This window comes from Coloeus monedula, assembly GCF_965178545.1.
Source record: "Coloeus monedula genome assembly, chromosome: 6".
NCBI classification, from domain to species: Eukaryota; Metazoa; Chordata; class Aves; order Passeriformes; family Corvidae; genus Coloeus; species Coloeus monedula.
This window is the reverse complement of record NC_138786.1, coordinates 53,232,613-53,252,669: the sequence shown is the minus strand read 5'-3', so window position 1 is coordinate 53,252,669 and position 20,057 is coordinate 53,232,613. Positions and strand designations below refer to the sequence as shown.

Below are 20,057 nucleotides of genomic sequence, written 5' to 3'. Positions count from 1 at the left end.
TCTGTCCTCTTTGCACCCTCCCTTCAGATATTTTTCCACATTTGATGAGATCCCGCTCAAGCTGTATTTTCTCCAGGCTAAACAGTCCCTGCTCTCTCAGTCTTTCCTCAGAACAGAGATGCTCCGATCCCTTAATCATCTTCCTGGCCGTTTCTTAGACTCTCTCCAGCATGTCCATATCCACCTGTACTGAGCCTGAACAGGACACAGTACTCTGGGTGTGGCCACAGCAGTGCTGAAGGGAAGAATCGTGCTGGCAGCACTTTGCCTAATGCAGCCCAGGGTTACCTTTGGCCTTCTTTGCAGAGAGGAGACACACTGGTGGCTTGTGTTCAACTTGGATCCCAGCAGGACCTCCTGATCCTTTTCTGAAAAGCTTCAATGTGTGCTGGGTGGCCCCAAGCATACATTGGTGCAAGGGGTTGTTCCTCCCCAGGTGCAGGATCTTGCACCTATCCTTCTTGAAATCCATGAAGTTCCTCTCAGCCCATTTCTCCAGCCTATGTGGTCTCTGGGGAGTGCAGCACCACACTCTGCTGTACCAACCACTCCTCCCAGTTTGTCATCATCAACTGCTCAGTTTTGTCCTTCATGATTTCAATGAGGTTATAAAATATCACCATAAAATACATAGACTTTGGTTAGAAACTATATCACCGCAGCACTTGTTTGCTGACTACAATCCATGGAACAGTAAACCCCCTGCATTTTCTTAGCAGATACCTTAAAGCATAAGCAGTGAAAGATTGTGACTACTGTTCTAGGAGAAAAGTACTGAGTTAACAGTGTTACACTGGCCCACAAATTTGGGGAATTTCTCCTGTCAGTGTTATGTTCCTCCTGGACAAGAAGAGAAATAAAGAAAAAAGGGAACAAAGTTCTGCCTGTATTCCTCATCCAAAAACATTGTAGTACACCTCCGGCAAGGCGTTCAGGATGGGATACCAGTATCATTCTGGTGGTATTTGTAACAGAAAAAGTCTCTCCCTCTCTCTTTCTGTTAGTCATTTGAGCATTACTTATTAAGAAGTATTTCCAAAGGAATACTGCTGGCCACTAATACCTTGCTGGTCAGTACTACCATTACATTATTGTCACTGTAGCATCGAAATTGCATCCACAGAAATGTTCCTTACAGGAACATCAAGAACAGATTTACTTTGCCATGTTTGAAAAGTCTGACATTTCCACAGACCAGTACTTCCCGTTTGAAAATTTGAGGCTGCTTTCCAAAGGTCTGTACACATCAGAGCTCCCACAGGACAGCAGAGACGACGGGAACCAGCCAAGCCTTGACTAATAGGCTGACACTGCTCTATGGTAGGACACCCTCCAGCTGCTGGAAAGCAATGAAGGGAGACTGAAACATTACGAGAGAGAGAGAGAGAGAACTTTTAGCCTGCCCATTTCTGCTGGAGGACTAGAGTAGGAACCTTTGTGGATCCACTAATATGCAAGATAAGCAGATCTTTTCATCCAGCTTTTGTTACTTTTAAAAATGCACTTATCTATTAATTATTTCATGCTGAATCAACCTGCCAAAATGCTTTTCACCCCACTTACATCACAGATTTCAAATGTAGGGACACGATGGCACCAAACACTTCTGAAAGCATCAACTTATACTTTTATGGATTTGTAAATATCTGAGCGATGTTTTCACCATGATAGATATAAATTATAAAAATAGCCCCAAGGTTCCAGACAGAGAATGTATATTTTATTATATCATTTGGTTCCTTTGTGAAGAACAGATATGCAATTCCTTCCTCAGATCTGATGAGGAAGCACTGAGCTCATGCTAAATCCAGGATAGGAGCAAGGTGCCCTCAACATCGGTGCTGTGATTGCTGGAGTCACCCAGCAGTACCAATTTGATCTGACTCAGATGTGGGCACATGATTGTAGTTCTCTTGTGTTAGTCAGACACTACAGAGCTGTATTCTTGTGTGCTGACTCTGTGGCAAGGGATGAGGGAGGCAGAAGATGCGCAGAGCTGACTCAACAAAGATTTCTGGACAAGGACCCACCAGGCGCTCAGCCCGCTGCCGTCTATAGCTCTGGCATTTTGGAGTGGACTTCAGGAGCCCTCAGCCCAGCTGCAAGCTATTGGCATATCAATAACACCATTGATTTAATTCACTACTGGGTTTTGAGAGACAGGGTATTAGCACCTGCAGAGCAGAAAGCAGTGCCAAAAGGAGGGAGGAGGGGGTCACCAGCCTTATGGAAGAGTAGGAGGACCAACCTTCTATAAGCCACCAAAAATAGAGGGATCTGCCAAAAGAGGTTACAAGTAAAATAAACACTTATATTTGTAACTCGTGATCACAGCATTGATATTATTATTCCCATCCTCCTTTCATACCTCTCTGACAATTTGATGCTGAATATATGATTGTTTGACTGCAACTAGAGAGCTCAAAGTTGCAGTCCCCTGTGACCAACAATCCTTCTAATGCAGTGATCCAGCACTACCACACTGTCTCTTCCAGCTGTGCTATACTCCCACAGCTGGTGTCAGGATTAAGCCTTTGTCCTCTTGTTGCCACCACTGCACCACAATAGTGTCTGTCTGAAGCTCTGAACTTCCAGGGATGGACACACAGTGTGTGGCCAACACGCCAAAGGATTTCAGTGTCCTGCCCGCCCTTAGGCTACCTCATTTTGCTGCATTGAAACAGACTCCTTGCTCATGTCAACAACACTGATTTCAAGAGAAAGATGTGAAATAATAATGGTGGAGAAGACTGGGACTGGCCTTTCCTTCTTACTCTTCTGCAGCACTACCGAGATGTTTATTACTTTGGTGTCTACCTGCTAACCTGTATACTATAAATTTGAATTGAGGCGTGTTTTACAGTTCAAAAAATACAGAATATCTTTTAAAGTCACTCTTGAGCAGGTACAAAGTCTGGGAAACATCATCCAAATGTTATCATAAATGAAATAAAGTGAAACCATAATTCAGCAAGATTCAGCCTTACTCAAATGCAGTGGAAAGTAGTGCTTCCAATGCCTGAATCTGCTGCCCTTTTATTAGTTTCTCTCCTGAAAACTGTAAATCCTTGATCAGATATTCTCTCCTGAACTGCAAAATAGAATGACTGAAGTTCAATTTGGCTAGGCAAGAGCAACAGTAACAGATCAGAGAGATTTAGAGCAGCAGAGTTCTACAAATCAGCTGTCCTGGCATGACAACTTGTCATAAAAGGACTGATAAAATCTTCCATATGAATGGTTATTTGGAAGATTAAGTCTGTGGACATGGATCCTTCAAAAGCATGAAATTACTTAGAAAATTGAGGGGACACTTTTTTTGTGGGTACTTAGGTAGTCCCTTTTCTACCCCATTACACAGCTAAATACCTCTGGAAATGTAATCTTCAGTCACAGTCTCAAAGGAGACAGATTTTTAGAGGTGCACAGATGGCCAGGAGGTTTACAAAGTGCCTAGTTGTTTAGTTCACTATAAAATCAATGAGAGTTAAGGGTCTCATATAAAACCATGTCGATCTGCCTAATTAAAAAAACATCCCTGTGTCTGGTTAAAATCAGTAAGGTTGGAGCCTTGCAAGCTCTCAAAGCTGCACTTTGGCCTTTCTTGAGTTAGTCCCGAGGCAGGAGTGCCTGATCAATGGGAACAAGGAGGGGAGAGGTATCAAGCCTGAACCAGCCTCCAGACAGAGCTGAGCTGTCAGGACAGAGGGCTGGCAATAGCAGGGAATAGACAGTCCATAGAAAAACTGACATTAAAATAGGCCAGTCCAGACCTTCACAGAGACATTTCAATCATATCTGCACAGTTTAAAGCAAGCTGTGGGTTTGTTTAGACCATTCGAGAAGGTGTTTTTCTTTAAATAGCAGCTTAGGAGGAGAGCTGCCGCTTCCAATTTAATCACCCTTCTTTAATACAGGCCAGTGCTTTGCAGCTGGATAATTAACCTTGATATTCGTTGGGACTTCAAAACACCCAACTCCCATTGCTGTCAATTAGCTGGCGATGTCAAGTATGTGTTGATAGAAGATTTTTTGTGACCCTGGCAATATGGCATTTGGGAAATCTCAGTCCTTCACAACTAGTTTAGAATGGGAAGTGACATTCACAGAATCACAGAATGGTTGAGGTTGGAAGGGACCACTGGAGGTCATCTAGTCCAATCTCCCTCCTCAGATAGGGTCCTCTGAAGCACTTTACCCAGAATTGTGTTCAGGGAGATTTTCAGTATCTCCAGGGAAGGAGACTCCTCAGCTTCTATGGGCACCCTGCTGCAGTGCTCGGCCACCCTCACAGTACAGAATTCCTTCCTCATATTCACATGAACTTCCCATGTTCCAGTTTCCACCTGTTGCCTCTTGTCCTGCTGCTCAGCCCCACTGAGATTTATGAATTATGAATTTTGGATTGAGTTCACTGAACAAAACAGATGTACATTAGGGTTCACCCTACTTTCTGCTCTTATGGCATCGTAACTTTCTAAAAGACCCTCAAGATAATTTTCAACCTTCTTGTTGCAGCTCTGAGTGCACAGAAGATGCCTTGATCTCAGGGCATTCAGAAGGTTCCATACTTTTTAATGCCAATGTAAGGCTGGAGGCAGGGTTATAAATGACTGGCACACAATGATTTTTGATATAAGAGGCAATAAAATAAACACTGCATATCAAAATGAGACAAAATATGGGAAGGGCCAGTGACATTTCATTCTTTCCGCTGATTTCTTTGCATTTATAATAAAGAGTTACAGCACACTGGTAACAAGTTTAAATTAGGGGGAGAAAGAAACTTGAATCAGACTGTTTTCCTGATATGCCACAGTGGGTTGTGTTCTGCTAATGAGTGTTAACACTGCAATCAGGTAAACATTCACCTTGAGAAATGAACAGCCTTAATCAGAGCTTTTAAATCAGCCAGAACAGTCAACAGCCAAAATGATATTGGCTCAAACACAACTGCTTTTCTTTTTAAATATTGTTCTTCCTTCCTTATGAGAATGGGAAATAATAGCATAAGTGGAACATTCTTGTAGCAAAAGAGCAGCTCCAGTCCCTTCCGTGTTAGAAACCCTGTCCTGTGACTAAGAAGGGATGTATTGATTGAGGCTCAATACAACGTTTTTGCACTGGCTAACTTAAAGTCTTTTGTGAAGGTTCCTAATGGCAGCTCAATCTGACCTCCATATTTCTAAAGGACTTTGCCTCATCTGCTGAGTACAAATAGCAAAATAATGGAGAAAACCAATAGGGGGGGTGGAGGAGAAAGAAAAAAGAAATATTGGTCTGTTGTGCTTTTCTCTGGATTTGAGAATGACATCAGTCTGTGGGCCTTTATCTGAAATATTTTTACAGTAGAAAAAACACTGACTACTCCATTGTCTACACAGGGTCAGCACTATGAAGAGGAAAAACGGGCTTTGAGCCATGAAATAATTGCACTCAATAATCACTTAATAGAAGCCAAGGTGACGATAGATAAGTTGTCAGAAGACAATGTAAGTATTTAAATGTGCAACTGTATTATTTTTGATATTATATTCAGAAAAAAATTAGGTCTTGCACTTCCCATGAAATTATAGAATAATTTTTTATGTTTGTATAAAATATAACTTGTCACCTCAACAGGTAAAATTTATGTATGTTTGTTCCCATCATTTCGTAAATCTGGCTCTCCTTATCCTATGAGGTGAGACTTTTCATTGATATTTTTTTCTTTATGTCTAGCCTGAAACTGATGAAAAAATATTCTAAGAGATGGCAATATTCCCACATTGATTTTGCCATCAGTACAGCAAACTGGTGCAAGCACATGGTCAGAGCTTTTGCAGGGTCACGTGTGGAGTGAGGACTCATCAGAAGGATTTTAGGCACAATGTAGACACCAACATTTCCTGCAATTCTTTGTTCTTTCAGTCTTTGCTCACCAAAAGGCCCAGCACAAGGGAGCTCTGCTAGCAGAAGGTAGGATTGGCCCAGCCTGGTCACTCAGATCACTCCTGCAGGGAGCAGGAGACGGCCTTTCTCCAGCAGTTGTTCATGTGTAACAATTTACCTGTCTCTGTGTGGGACAAAACAGGGAACATCTCTGGTGATTGTCACCCTGCATCTCATTAAACACTGCTGCAAAATGGCATGAGTACTGCAGCTGGCAACAAGCTCATTAAATTCTTCCTGAGACAAACCTACAAAGACAGCAAAGAGAGGAATATCGCAGGCATTTAGTTCATTATTGTGCCATTCCTTCCACACTTAATAAAAAATTAATCTACAGAGGACATGTTTCTGTTAGTACTTATTTTTCAGCATCTTATATTCAATCTTCCCGAATTTCACATGAACTCCTAATCATAGCTGGGAGCATTTGATCCCATTAAAATGCCTGCTGATGTGAACTCTGTCTGTGCAATTAACAGCTTTCCAACAGAAACAAAAAGTTCCCAATCTGACCCCTTACTTTTATAGAAGTTGAGTTGGAAGAACAGTTACTTCACAACTCTACCAGCTGTAAGTAATGGAGTGTGGTAAATGTAATGGGCTACATTCAGGTTTTGGAAGCACAGGCATACCTCCAGACTAATTCAGCTGAAATCAGTGGAGTTATTTCTGCTTTAAAATACAGGTGGAAAAAAATTGCAGAACTCTCCCTTTAAGTGTGCATGCATTTACACTCCTTCACGGAGTCAGGTTTGAACCCACATTTGAAGTGTTTTCAATAATCATAGTGGTACTCTGAGCATTAGAATATGGTCCAGAGACCTCAAATAACAGTACCACTGCATCGGACTTGAAGTTGGGTCACAGACAAAGTTCTGCCCTTGCAGGATTCAAGAAAATTGCATGAAATTGAGTCAGGGGAGGTTTAGGTCGGATATCAGGAGAAGGTTCATTCCCCAGAGGGTGGTTGGGCACTGGAACAGGCTCCCCAGGAAGTGGTCACAGCCCCGAGCCTGACAGAGTTCAAGAAGCATCTGAACAATGCTCACAGGCACATGGTGTGACTCTTGATATCTTGGTCTTGGGGATTGTCCTGTGCAGGGCCATTGATGATCCTTGTGAGTCCCTTCCAACTCAGGATAACCTGTGATTTTGTGTAGTATTACCGATAAAAGTAAAGGTTACATTCCAAATTTTAAAATAAAGGACTATGAAGCAAACCACTAGTATTATACCTAAGTAGAGAAGCGATAAACTGAAGAATCCTACATGGGGAGAAAGTTTTTGTATTGGCAAGATCTCTTCCTTCAAATCTATTTCCTCTCACTCTTCTGACAGAAATGTAAAATGATGCTTTTGATACAAAAACGTATTTCAAACTGTGGGAAACACTTCTGGCATTAGTTGCCAGTTATTGTTCTAGTTGCCACAGATATGGTTGGTTTCCATTTAGGCAGATATTAAAGGAGAGAAAGTCAGTCCAGTCACATGGCTCGGCCCAGAAGGTTGAGAACAAAGTGCATGTGGCACATGTAGCTCACATGTAATTTTTCTGTAGTAATTTTTAAAGCTGCTAAAAATAAAGTGTCAGAAATGCTTTTTGTACTCTCCATGACAACCGCTGCGCAGAAAGAGAGGCACACAGCTTTAGAAGAAAGGATTAGATTCTGGAGAGATATCATTTTTGTGTGCCTGGAAATGCCATATGGGACTCAGGGTACCTGTCTGTGCTATACTCTGTGCAGCAATATATTATGGGTTTAATGTGCATGCAACATGTCAGAATCACATGCACGTGCAACAGATTTTACTTCTAAATTGAATTCTTGGGTTCTTACATTTTCACAGATGAAAATAGTGTGTCCTGATATGAAATTTAAGACCCACATAAATGAGTATGCCTCCCCAATACATTTGAGGCAGAAGTGGCATGTATAAAATCTCACAAAGACACAGAAAAAAATCACAAAATAAAATTATCTAAAGGTCGTTGAATATGAAGATATATGAACTAATGTTCATAGGAAAATTATCCCCATCCCTCATAGACTTACAAGAACATCTTGCTGTATGTTATTACAAAATACCTTAAAATGGTATTTTAAAAGAGAGGAAATTTTCTTTTTCTCAGAAAATTTCTCTATCAGTTTTTAAGAGAATAAATGGAGCTATAAAAATCGGCATGCAATAAAATTATTAACACCAGAGAAAATCAAAATCATATCAATATTCTACAACATTTGTCTATAAACATATACTAATTTTTACAGATTAACACATGCCAGTGCCAATAGCACTTTTATGCTTTGTATATTTTGTTTCTGCCCACCTATAAAGTCAGCTTCTGTAGCCAGCTGTGGCTAGGGCAACTAGATAAGGAAAAGGAAAAACAACATACAACTCTTACCTTCAGGGACCCAGAGATACTGGTTGAAGGATACAGTTATGCAGTCATGTGTGCTAAATTAAATTTAGGTGAAGGGCAAATCTGTGTGCCGAATTTTCCCATTAAATAGGCTGTGGGAGCCATTCACTATGAAGATAGTATAAGAAGCTTGCTTAAATTCTCTCCTTTCCTGTGTGGAATTCTCATGGTAACTTCTTGCTCAGTGAAAATATTCTGCTCTGCAGCATCAAATATTTGCAGTGAGATTTAATATATTTCTATAGCTGCATTCTGCAAGACATTAAAGGGGCCAGGAACAAGCAAGAAAAATCAAAAGGAGAGAGTCTCCCTTTTTAAAAAAAGACACATTGTATATTTCTGCAGTGAATTTCTCCACAATCTCATAAGATTATTTTAGCACTTTCTAAAGCAGTATTTTAATGCTAGTCTGGATAATAATCAGTAAAAATTTTCTTTTTTGCTTAAAAGATCATGGTTTTTAACCTTCACAGTACCATGCATGTTAACAGTATAAAATTCTGTTCTTAATGGTAAGTATCTGTTGAGAGTCTTTCTGAAGAATGGCTAAAGAGCAAAGGTCATGATAACACAGGAGGCTTAGAAAAGATGCAGACACTGAGTCCTTGAGCAAGAAGTTGCATAGATAACAGAATGTGCATTCAGATAAGAAAGAAGACAGAAACCATATGGAAGAGAAAGATAAGACCACCGTGTTTGCAGATCCCACGGAATAGCTCCCACCAATGAGGAGCTCAACTTTTGCAATATGTATGAGCTAATTAAAGGTACTATAAGTAAGTGTAGTTTTGAAAAATAAATCGAGACTTGCTGAACATCATGCCTTGAGTGCTTGTCTCCCGCGACTCCACCCAACATCTGGCACCCGAACAGGAGAAGTTGCCCTAGCCTTATGCGATGGGGGAGTTGCGTTGGGGTCGGGTCCCGCAGCTAGACGGACGGCGAAAGAGGTCTCGTATACTGCAACGATTTCCTCCGCGCCCGAGCGACCGCACAGGCGGGCTCGCCGATACGTGCTGCCGAAGCCTGGAGGGGCTAGCAACGGTACCGACGTAAGTATGGAAAGGCAAGCAGCACAGGAACTTTTCAAGGCTTTTTTGCTTAAGCGTAATTTTAAAGGGATTGATCTTGATAAAGACCTCCCCGCTCTTTTAACGCATGCGCGCTCTTACGGTTTTTTCGCTGACCCCCACTCCATTCATGAATTAAGTCAGTGGCGCGCGTATAGTGACAAACTTTGGGATCTTGTCTTAGATGACGATAAGCCAACTAAAAAGATAGCTAAACTATGGAGAGTTGTTTATAATGAACTTTTAATGGTACAAGCAGAGTAAAGGGCAGCAGAAAAAAATTAAGGCAGTCCATGATAAAAACCGTAATTATGATTCTGCTGCTTCCCTTTACTCCGCTGCCCCTAACCCCCCCACCTTTGCTACAGTCGAGGTTCCGCCTGAGGCATTTGCCTCCGGCCCGGCTTCACACTCACCCTCTGCGCCCCCTGATCCTCCCCTGCAGTCCCCGCCCCCGTCCCCCTCGCAGCAGCCGCGGCAGCCGCAGCAGCCGCCGCCGCCGCAGCCGTCTGTTCCTCCGGATCGCTCTCGTTCGCAAAACCCTTTCCTAAGCCATGAGCCTGTCCCTGGGGCAGATTCTGACCTCGCGGAGGCCATGGCCAAGGGTCATAGAGAGCTGTGGGCAGCTCTCGCTCGTGACGGTTTGCATAAAGGCGATGCAGAGATGCTAGCGGCTGCCCAGGAAAGCTTGGCTTTCCCTGTTCTGTTTGTTCCTAATCCACAGGGAAGCAATATTGCGCAAGTTACTAACCTCGACTGGAAGCTGTTAGCTCAGCTACGAGCAACGGTGGGGAATTACGGTGTCACCAGTGAACCAGTTAAACAGATGCTTGATTATATTTGTAACGCTTTTACCCTTCTTCCTGCTGACATTAAAGGCATTACTAAGCTCATGTATACCCCGCATCAGCGACTGCTTTTTGAGGCTCGCTGGAGGGAGGAGGCAGCTGTTAGTGCAGATCTCGCTAGACCCCAGGGAGATCCGTTAGCAGATATCACTGTAGATGAACTACTAGGACAGGGTCAACATATGAGGGTTGAGGCTCAGGCTGCACTAGGCCCTGCTAAATTGCGGGAAGCTATAGCAGTTGCTAAGAAAGCTATGGATAAAGTCCGAGCCCCGGGTGGGATCCCTATGTATATGAACATTAAGCAAGGCAGAGAGGAATCTTTAGGCTCTTTTGTTGACAAAGTTATGGAAGCCATCTCAAAAGCTGGGGTTCAAGAGCATATGCATGACCCGTTACTTAAGCAATGCCTTTTACAAAATGGCAATCAAGCCACCCGTGCCCTCATTACTTCCACCCCAGGGGATTGGACTGTCCAGCAGCTCCTAGAAAAGGCTGCTACCATGCCCACTGGCTCTCAGCTGTTCTTAGCACAAGCCTTAGCAAAATTAGGTGAAGGGCTTAAAGAACAGGCTATTAGCTCTCAAAATCAGGTTATGGCAGCCCTTGCTCCTCTCCAAGCGGCAGCAGCACGTCCCCGCCCAGCTCCAGGTGGCCGCATGAAGTGTTATCGCTGTGGGACACCCAGTCATATTCGTCGCGAATGTACAGCCGCAAGAATTTAGCGACCCAGTGCGAACAGCGGCCGCGCGACGACACAAGTAACCGCTCCAGCACCTCTACCTGTCCCCGCCCAGCGACAAGCGGAAGTCTCGGCCTGGACCTGGCAGCCTCAGTAGATACCGAGTTGCTAACATCAGAAATCCATCGCATTCCCACTGGTGTCATCGGACCTGTGTATATTAATGGCCAAGCTATGGGAGAACTTATTGTAGGTCGTTCATCTGCAATTACAATGGGACTCCTAGTAGAGACTGGTCTTGTTGATGCTGACTCCGCTAAAGAAATTTTTATTTTAGCACATACCGATTATCCTCCCGTTAAGATCCCGGCAGGACAAAAGTTAGCACAACTAGTACCATTACCACATCTGGCTTCAAGCATTCCGCCTGTTTGTGATGCACCTAGGTGTCAGCCAAGTCCTGGCTCTACTGGATCTCTGACCTTACTCACTATTGATCTCACCTCCCACCCACGGAAGCGTTGTCTCCTGCTGCATCAGGCAGAGTCCATCACCTTGGAACCTATCCTCAACCCCCGACGCCCATGCCTTGGGTGCGCTACAAAGACCCCAAGACGGGACCTTGGCAAGATCCTGTAAAAACCTTGTACTGGGGAAGAGGTTACTTATGTGTGTCCACTCCGACAGGTCCCCTATGGGTTCCGGCCAAATGGACTAAGCCTGTTGTCACTGATGAGCAACCCACAACAGAGGAAGAAAAGAAGGGTACAGAGGAAGATCTCACAGATCCTGCAGGAAGTTGAGCAGCGGTTTTGCATTACCTTCCTTGTGGACTCTGAACAGGAGATAGAGGGTTATCTCCTCCCACACTTGCAGAGACACTTTTTGCGCTTTTGCCAATCTGCTTGCTTTGCATGTAATTGTAACAATCATAAGGCGTGGGTAAGATTGCTTTGCGGAGGCTGTAATTTACAGTGGTGGGTCCACCAGCAACATCTATCAGAAGGGTTTTGGTGTCAGTCTTGCAGTTTTCACTGGCACCGTGAGACGGCTCAAGGAGCATTAGTACAACTCACAGGCAAAAATATCATTGACAGTTTGCAATTAGTTGAAAATCTTGAAGATCTGCGGCTAAGAGAATTAGCGTGGTCAGTACAGCATTTAGCAAAAAAGATCTTAGCCGATAGCTACTCTGTAATTTTGCAATCCTCGTGCCAACCAAATATCAGGGTCCCCATTCAGTGGCAAGTTGACCCTAGAAAGTGGGATCATGTTTGCCGGCGGTTTAAGCATCGTGCTGCTAATCGCAAGCTCAGTAATGGGTCACCCCCTTTCCTATCCTCCTAAAGTGTTTGACCCTAGAGATAATATCTGGGTCTCCTTGGCACGTGAATTGAACACCACAACATTCTGTGCCTCCTTAGCCACACCCAGTACCCCATTTTTGACATGCTTAGTTGGAGTACCACTAACAGATAATACATGGCGTAACTTCGTAATCGAGACCCAGAACCAGTTCAAAATTATTAGACCATTAAAATCCACAATGAATATTACCGCTGGCCTACAAGAGTATGATAGCTGGGATGATAAACTCCCGGTGGGCCCTGAGCCACAAGAGATAGAACTAGTTGATTCTCTTAACGCTACAGCCTGTATTTATATTAATAGTTCACGTAATTTATGCCAAGAGGGCAGCCTTAATGGCTGTCGACTGAATGAATCCAACCCCACCTTGATTTATCCTATTGGCAATGCTTCACAGTGGGATTTAGAATGGTGCAACATTACCGTGAGAAATCGATCTCTTGCAGCCCCTGGAACGTTTTTCCCTCGAAAGTTACCCAGAGGGTTTTTCCTAATTTGTGGGAATCGTGCCTGGTCAGGTATTCCATCCAGGCCTGTAGGTGGGCCCTGTACCTTTGGCCAACTGAGTCTTGCACTTCCACAGCACCATCCTAATGCTACACACCGAACACAATGGCAGAGGTCTTTAACAGAAACTATAACACCTGAATGTCAGGATGACCTCACGCTATGGAGCAAATCAGAAGTGCTTTTTACCTCCCTTTTTGTTCCTGGTGCAGCTGCGGCACGAGCCCATCGTCACTTAGAAAAACTGGCATGTTGGGTAGTTAAACAGGCAAACGGTACCAGCCGAGTGTTGTCTGAACTTGCAGAAGATCTGAGTTCAGTCCAACACGCCCTGCTTCAGAATAGAGCAGCTATAGATTTTCTACTCTTAGCCCACGGCCATGGCTGTGAAGACTTTGAAGGAATGTGCTGTATGGATCTTGAGGATCATTCTAAGTCCATCCACGCCGAAATTAAGAATTTGATTGAACACTCCCAAAAAATAAAAAAAGACTCCGGATTTTTCGGATTAGAAGGACTTACAGAGTGGATGGGCTTAGAAGGATGGATGAAAAGTGTGATTAAATCCTTAATGCTGTTGCTAATAATTGTTTTGCTTGGTTTACTTATGCTTAGCTGTATATTGTCATGTGTAAAAAATTTAATTTCGAAGCCAGTCAATATGACTATGATCATGCAAAAAGAAAACAGGGGAAGTGTTGAGAGTCTTTCTGAAGAATGGCTAAAGAGCAAAGGTCATGATAACACAGGAGGCTTAGAAAAGATGCAGACACTGAGTCCTTGAGCAAGAAGTTGCATAGATAACAGAATGTGCATTCAGATAAGAAAGAAGACAGAAACCATATGGAAGAGAAAGATAAGACCACCGTGTTTGCAGATCCCACGGAATAGCTCCCACCAATGAGGAGCTCAACTTTTGCAATATGTATGAGCTAATTAAAGGTACTATAAGTAAGTGTAGTTTTGAAAAATAAATCGAGACTTGCTGAACATCATGCCTTGAGTGCTTGTCTCCCGCGACTCCACCCAACAAGTATCCATCTTCTGAAATGCAGATTACTGTTCTGTTGTAACAGGTTTCAAAAGTTTGTTCTTAGTAATTTTATCAGCCTTCCCAGAGCAAAGGGGGAAATATCTCTGGGATGTGCAAGAAACAAGCATCTTTGTTTAGAAGTTAAAGTATGCTCCAAATCTCCCCAAAGTGAATTTTCAAAAGATTGGTCAGGCATGGGGAAAAGGCTGAAATCCATAAGCACTTTGCAAACTTTAAAGAGGCTATTTTTTGTTTTTTCCAGGAGCTCTACAGGAAGGACTGCAATTTAGCTGCTCAGCTGCTCCAGTGCAGCAAGAACTACGACAGGGCACATAAACTTTCAGAGGTAACGTGACCAAGCCTCTTGAACATTCAAGGATATAAATATTGTATGGAAAGCAGGTTATTTTGCACGTATAAATTCCAGCTTTTTTTTTGCCCTTAAGGCTTTTATTCCTGCACACACCTTCCTTTAAGCTGCAGGAGGCCTTGTGCACCTGCTGGTGTTCTGTGCAGTCAAGGGAGCTGCTGACAAAATCACAGCCCATGGTGGAACTTAAAGGTACTCTCTTCCCCAAAACCTCTCCTATCCTGTAGAATGGGCCTGCACTGATTGCCTGTAAAACAAAGGTTTTAGCAACACTGAAGTGCTGTGAACTCTAGAATGCAAAATGCTGGGCAGGAGCAGTGGGGTGAGAGCAGGGAAACGACAAGCTACAGGCGTCAGAGATCCTGATATAATCAATTTTCCTCCTGAAGCTATTTTCCAGTCCAGCTAGTTTCCAAACCTTAATTTTAAAATGGACTGACAGAACAAATATCTTTTTGTAAAGAAACCAGAGCACCGAATGATTGATTTCCAAGGTGTAAACTTTAATTAATAATCCTCGCTTCCAAGGAAACGAGGCTTGAGAGATAGGCTCCTTAAAGGGGAGGTAAATATTATTTTAGTGAACAAGACAGTCTTTAGGGATCCAGGCCCTTCACAAAGCAATAGCACCTTCCTCACATGTATTGCTTCAGTGAAGTTTACAGAGAATAGCTTTTCCTTCATCAATCCCATCAGGTCAACATTCCCCCAAATAGCCTCTCAGGCAATTCTGCAGTGGAATATTGCAAAATTAAATTTGGAATGTACAAACCGTTTATAAGTCAGTAGATGGTTTCAGAGCACTAAACAACCCTGTTAAATAAAGATGGAGCAAGATTCTTCTGTCAAACAGGCAATGATTTTCTGAACAGAGACAGAATTTCCAAATTAACCATTATCTTGGTCCTGTTATTTTTTCCTGTTAACTGACTTCGCTTAGCAAATTGTATCCAGGAATTATCATTACATTACTCACACTTGAAAGCACCCTACCTGTTACAATTAGGACTTTAAAAGCACTTAGTTGTTCATTTACAGAGAAGTATCACAGATGTGAGCTCTCCCCACAATTTCCCAGACTGTCATATACTCCGTTCAATAGGCAGTCTCCACTCATAAGTCCAAGTATTTATTAATTTAGCAAGTGTGAATGTGCTGTCACAGCCAATAAATTCCTTACAAATGCAAATATTGCCTGATAAACTATTGTATGTTACCCAGAAACCTAAACTCTAGTACAATATAGTAATGTGACAGCAGTATCATTTTAGTAATTCCAGTTTCCAGTGCAATGCCCAGAAAACAATGTTCTTTTTAACACATTTCATAATACTAATAACGTACATAAAATAGATCAAACAGTGGTGCTACAGGATACTGAAATAAGAGCTGCCCCATACAGCATTTTCACATTCAGTTAACTGTATTTTTTTTTTCTTCATTTCTATGGCAATTTACACCAGGCCTATTTTACAACCTGTTTATTCAATCTTTGTTGCATCTGTACTTACTATGACTAATGTTGCTGTCTGCCAGCAGACTGGCAATGTCATTTATTTCCAATGGAAGACATATGAGTTAATTAGCAACATAATGATTAATCCAAAATATCCTGGAAGGTCTGTTGATTGAAAAAACACTCATACTACTACAAATAACAAGAGTGCCATTTCACTACATGCCTTATTTTCAACACACTGAGGTTTGAGGATTAAACTAGCTTTAAAAATTTCCCAATGAAGCTAAAAGAGGAGATCCATATCTTATACAATGTGAGACCATGACAAGGTGCAGGCACCTTAAATTGCCAAAAATAAAGAGGAGGGGGACAATTACAGTTATTTGTAGTGTTCTCTCCTCTAGAGGAACAAATTTAAGGAGGAAGTGAGATTGCTAAGGTCATAAGGTTAACCACTGATGATTTTGTGAAGAGGAATTTGATTTCTAGTTATAAAAAGAAAGTGCTGAGTAAATCAGAGTTGAGCCAAGCACTGAAGGGATAAATTCCCAAGTGGCATAAATCAACACAGACATTAAAGGAGCTATCACAATCACAAACTCAAAACTTATTTCAAACATGAATTCTTCTGATTTCCAGCAAGAAATACCGAGAAGCAACCTCTCTCATATTGCTGTCAGATCATTGATAGAGATCTGAAGTGAGCAAGGCAGATAAAATTTGACAGGAAAGCATGTTTGGTGATACCTGAGTAGGCATCCAAGGAGTGTCATCGTTCTCTCTCCTGTGGTCCACATGACAGAATTGCAGGTGAAACCACCATCCACAGCCCTGATCCTGACTTTCTAAAAAAACCATATATGATTTCTGATGCATAAGAGACTTGTTGATTAACTCTGTCACAGGAATCACAATGTGAGTTCAGGTCTTAGTGCTTATTTCTGTCAGCATGGAAGGACATGTTGAGGCTTATGTGGATGGTTGATTTGACAAGCAGCGTCTGACCGAAGGGGCAAGGAAGCCAGCTTGATTTGCTTCTTCCCAGCACAGGTATAATCCTGTCACAGCAGCCAGTACCACTTCTATAAGTGTCAGCCAGCTTTACTGCATCTTCAAAGAGCACTGTTTATCAAATGTGATGCTGGAGGGCAGGAGCCAGTTTGGCATGGGGTTGCAGGCAAGATGAGCTCAAGGAAAGGCAAAAGAAGAACAGAATAGATCTGATCTCTTCCTCCTCCTTCCTCACCCCCGGAGAGACCTCTGCACACCCACACTCCAACTGTAAATCACACCCAAGCACACAGTCTGGAAAGTGTTGCTGTAGGCTGTAATTCCCTACCTGCCTTTTTAAGATTGTTGTTTACTACATACTTTATTTACATCAGTAAAGTAAACCTGGAAGTGCTGGGTTAACGGCTGGACTCAATGAGCGTAGAGGCCTTTCCTGACGTGAGCGATTCTATGATCATTCCTACCCAACCTGAATTAATTTGGAAGGAAACATTTCAGTTTCACATGCTATCCATGAGGGAAAGCAGATGAAGATGTACAAATATTAAGTAAACAAACAAAGGTCATTTGATTATATTTATTTCCAGAAAGGCACAAAGATTGTGGCCATCACATTAGCAAAAGAACCACGCATAGTGAGCTATGTAATGTCATAAGCAGCACTCATCTGACAGCTCTATTAACGTGTGCCCTTTTCTCCTTTCTCCTTGCCATCTCTTTATGTTGCAGTTGCCAACCGACTTTCAGGAAAGAGTCAGCATCCACCTGGAAAAACACGGCTGCAGCCTTTCTGTCCCCTTGTGCCACACTTCTTACACTGACACCATTCCCACTTGCGTCATTGCCAAAGTACTGGAAAAACCAGACCCCAACAGCTTGTCCTCACACTTGTCAAGCCCATCTACAAGGGATCTCAATTTTCAGGACTCCGCTGGAAAAGTCGGACAAAGACCCCAGTACAAGTCCGACATCTACTGCAGTGACACAGCCCTTTACTGCCCCGAGGAGAGGAGGAGGGAGAGGCGGCCAAGTGCAGACACGCAGGTGAAAGACGTGGGCTTCCTGCGGTCCCAAAACTCCACGGACAGCACTGTCGAAGAAGACGGTTTCCATTCCAGCTTCTCCCACGAAGCCTTCCCAGAGTACATTACCTCTCTGCCAACCTCCAGCTCCTACTCCAGCTTCAGCGTCACATCTGAGGAGAAGGAGAATGCCCAAGCCAACACTCTGACAGCCTCCCAGCAAGCGATCTACATGAGCAACCGAGATGAACTGTTTGAGAGGAAGTCACCCGCGGGTTACGAGCATCAGGGGAGCCCCAGGTTTGCCAAGCCCAAACCCGCACAGCACATGGAGCTCGCTGACGACAACGAGAACTCACCCACTTTTACCAGGACTCTGCCTCCATATGCAAATGAACCTTTTCATTTCTCAGCCATAACACCACAGCAGGCTTTAGCAAACCAGAAAATGAGGAACGAGTGCAGGAGCACCCACCTTTCAGAAGAAGACTTGCCAGGGCGATGGAGGCAGCTGAGTGTGGAGGACATTGGAGCGTACTCCTACAGGAACACTGGCAGGCTGTCACCCTGCAGTTTCTCAGAGCAGTACTACAGCAGCCCCATCAAGAAGGGGGACAGTCGAACAAGCCCCATCTATGCTAGTTACAAAGCAGACAGCTGCTCAGAGGGAGATGACATCTGCCAAAGCAGACTTGTGGATTCTTGCTTCCTGAGAACAGACAGTGGCCTGAACATTGACATCAGCACAAGCTGTAAACAGGAAAAGTTGCCCACTTACAAAACAAAGGAATCAAGAGACCAAAAAAACGAAAGGATCACTGTCCAGTTATGCAGTAGCAAAAACATCGAAAATAGCCCAGTATTGAAAAGAGAATACGTGGATGTGAGCCCCAACAGCTCAGCAGAGTCCCTCAATCAGAGTTCAGTGGAGGCTTCAGAAATCCACCAGTCTTCCATGGATCAAGGAAGTCATTCGGGTATTCACAGCAAACAGCAGCAGTTTCAGCGGACTGGGAGCACTGGTCTGAGTCGGAAGGACAGCCTTACAAAAGCACAGTTATATGGAACCCTTCTGAACTAGGCATCTCCCCAGCTGGCAATAAGACAGCAAGCAACAGGAAGGAAAGAGCATTTGATACTTCTAGTGAACAATAAGGTTCTAAGAAACAGGATTATTATAAAATATATATTCATAATGGTACTATATGTTTAAAACAAAATCTCTTCAAAAACGTTATACAGCACTTTTCACTTGACATCCTTTCCACATGGGAGACCATCCCCTCCCCTCTTTTATAAACCTGAAATATTTTTATAAACAAAAATGTATTTATTAGACTATCCTAAGCTATTTGAGCAGAATTCTTTTCCCTTCGAGCAGGTTTCTTATTTATTTTTGTGCATGAGGCCATCTGTGCCTAAATTCTTGGAGGAAAAGGGTAAAATCATGATGGCGGTGACAAAAAAAAAATAAACCCACCTGATAAAATACCATAAAATGTCATGTGAAATCAAAACAAGAATAGTGAATTTGAAGAAGTATATTTTTTAACAAGAATGGAATTGTATCTTAAGTTATTTCATACAAATGTATTTATGAGTGACTAATGTATGCACAAAGTGATACTAATATTTTGTTCTTTTAATCCACTGTGTTTCTGCTTTCCTATTTTTCCTTGTATACTACCTCAAAAGTAATTGAGGGTTTCTTTGTCACATTTTCTGTAGGCTTGCATTTATATTGTCTAAAATGCATGCAGTGTCATAATTAATACTGTATTTTGCATAACTTAATAAAAGACACCAGTGGATATATTTTGGGGTTGTTTTTCCCTTAATTCAATAGAACACAGAATTGCTCTGAGGGGCATCAGTCCAGCAAAAGTTGACTAAAGCTCGTGAACTGGATTGCTTTCTAAAGGAGTGTCTCTTTCTTTGTAAGTTCCAGAGAAATCTGGTTCACAGCGCATGGCCTCTGGGTGTGGGAGGGTGACTTCTCATCAGCCTGTTGAAAGTAAGAAAGGAAAGAAATGTTTATCCACAGTCTTGAGTTCACTAGAGGGTTCTGTATTTTCTGGAAAATTACTCAAAAACCAGTGATGTAAGTTCCTCCTCTATTACTTACTTACTTGACACAATCTTTTATGTCTTTAGGGCTGATACATTCCACAGTTGCCCTTTCTTCATATGTACTTGGTATTTCTAACAGTGATTTTTCTAAAGCCTAAGGAAAGTCTGGCTGTCTGTAGCCTTTACCCCTGAGTCTGAGAAGATGTATTTTTACCGGTACTTTTGGCATTTCCTCCACTGACTTTTCTGTTTCTCACCATT

The 20,057-nt window shown here is 42.7% G+C and overlaps 1 protein-coding gene across 2 annotated transcripts in view; it reads left to right on the top strand.

The window, feature by feature from the left end:
• BEGAIN (brain enriched guanylate kinase associated) overlaps positions 1 to 19,510 on the top strand; it is a 153,607-nt gene extending 134,097 nt beyond the window's left edge. For both annotated transcript variants that reach the window (XM_082283168.1, XM_082283169.1), the window contains 3 exons: positions 5,385 to 5,492; positions 14,127 to 14,210; positions 17,434 to 19,510. In XM_082283168.1, the coding sequence (XP_082139294.1) occupies positions 5,385 to 5,492; positions 14,127 to 14,210; positions 17,434 to 18,807 (1,566 nt within the window). In that variant the 3' untranslated portion in view covers positions 18,808 to 19,510. The remainder of the gene's footprint in view (positions 1 to 5,384; positions 5,493 to 14,126; positions 14,211 to 17,433) is intronic.
• The last annotated feature ends 547 nt before the right edge of the window (positions 19,511 to 20,057 follow it).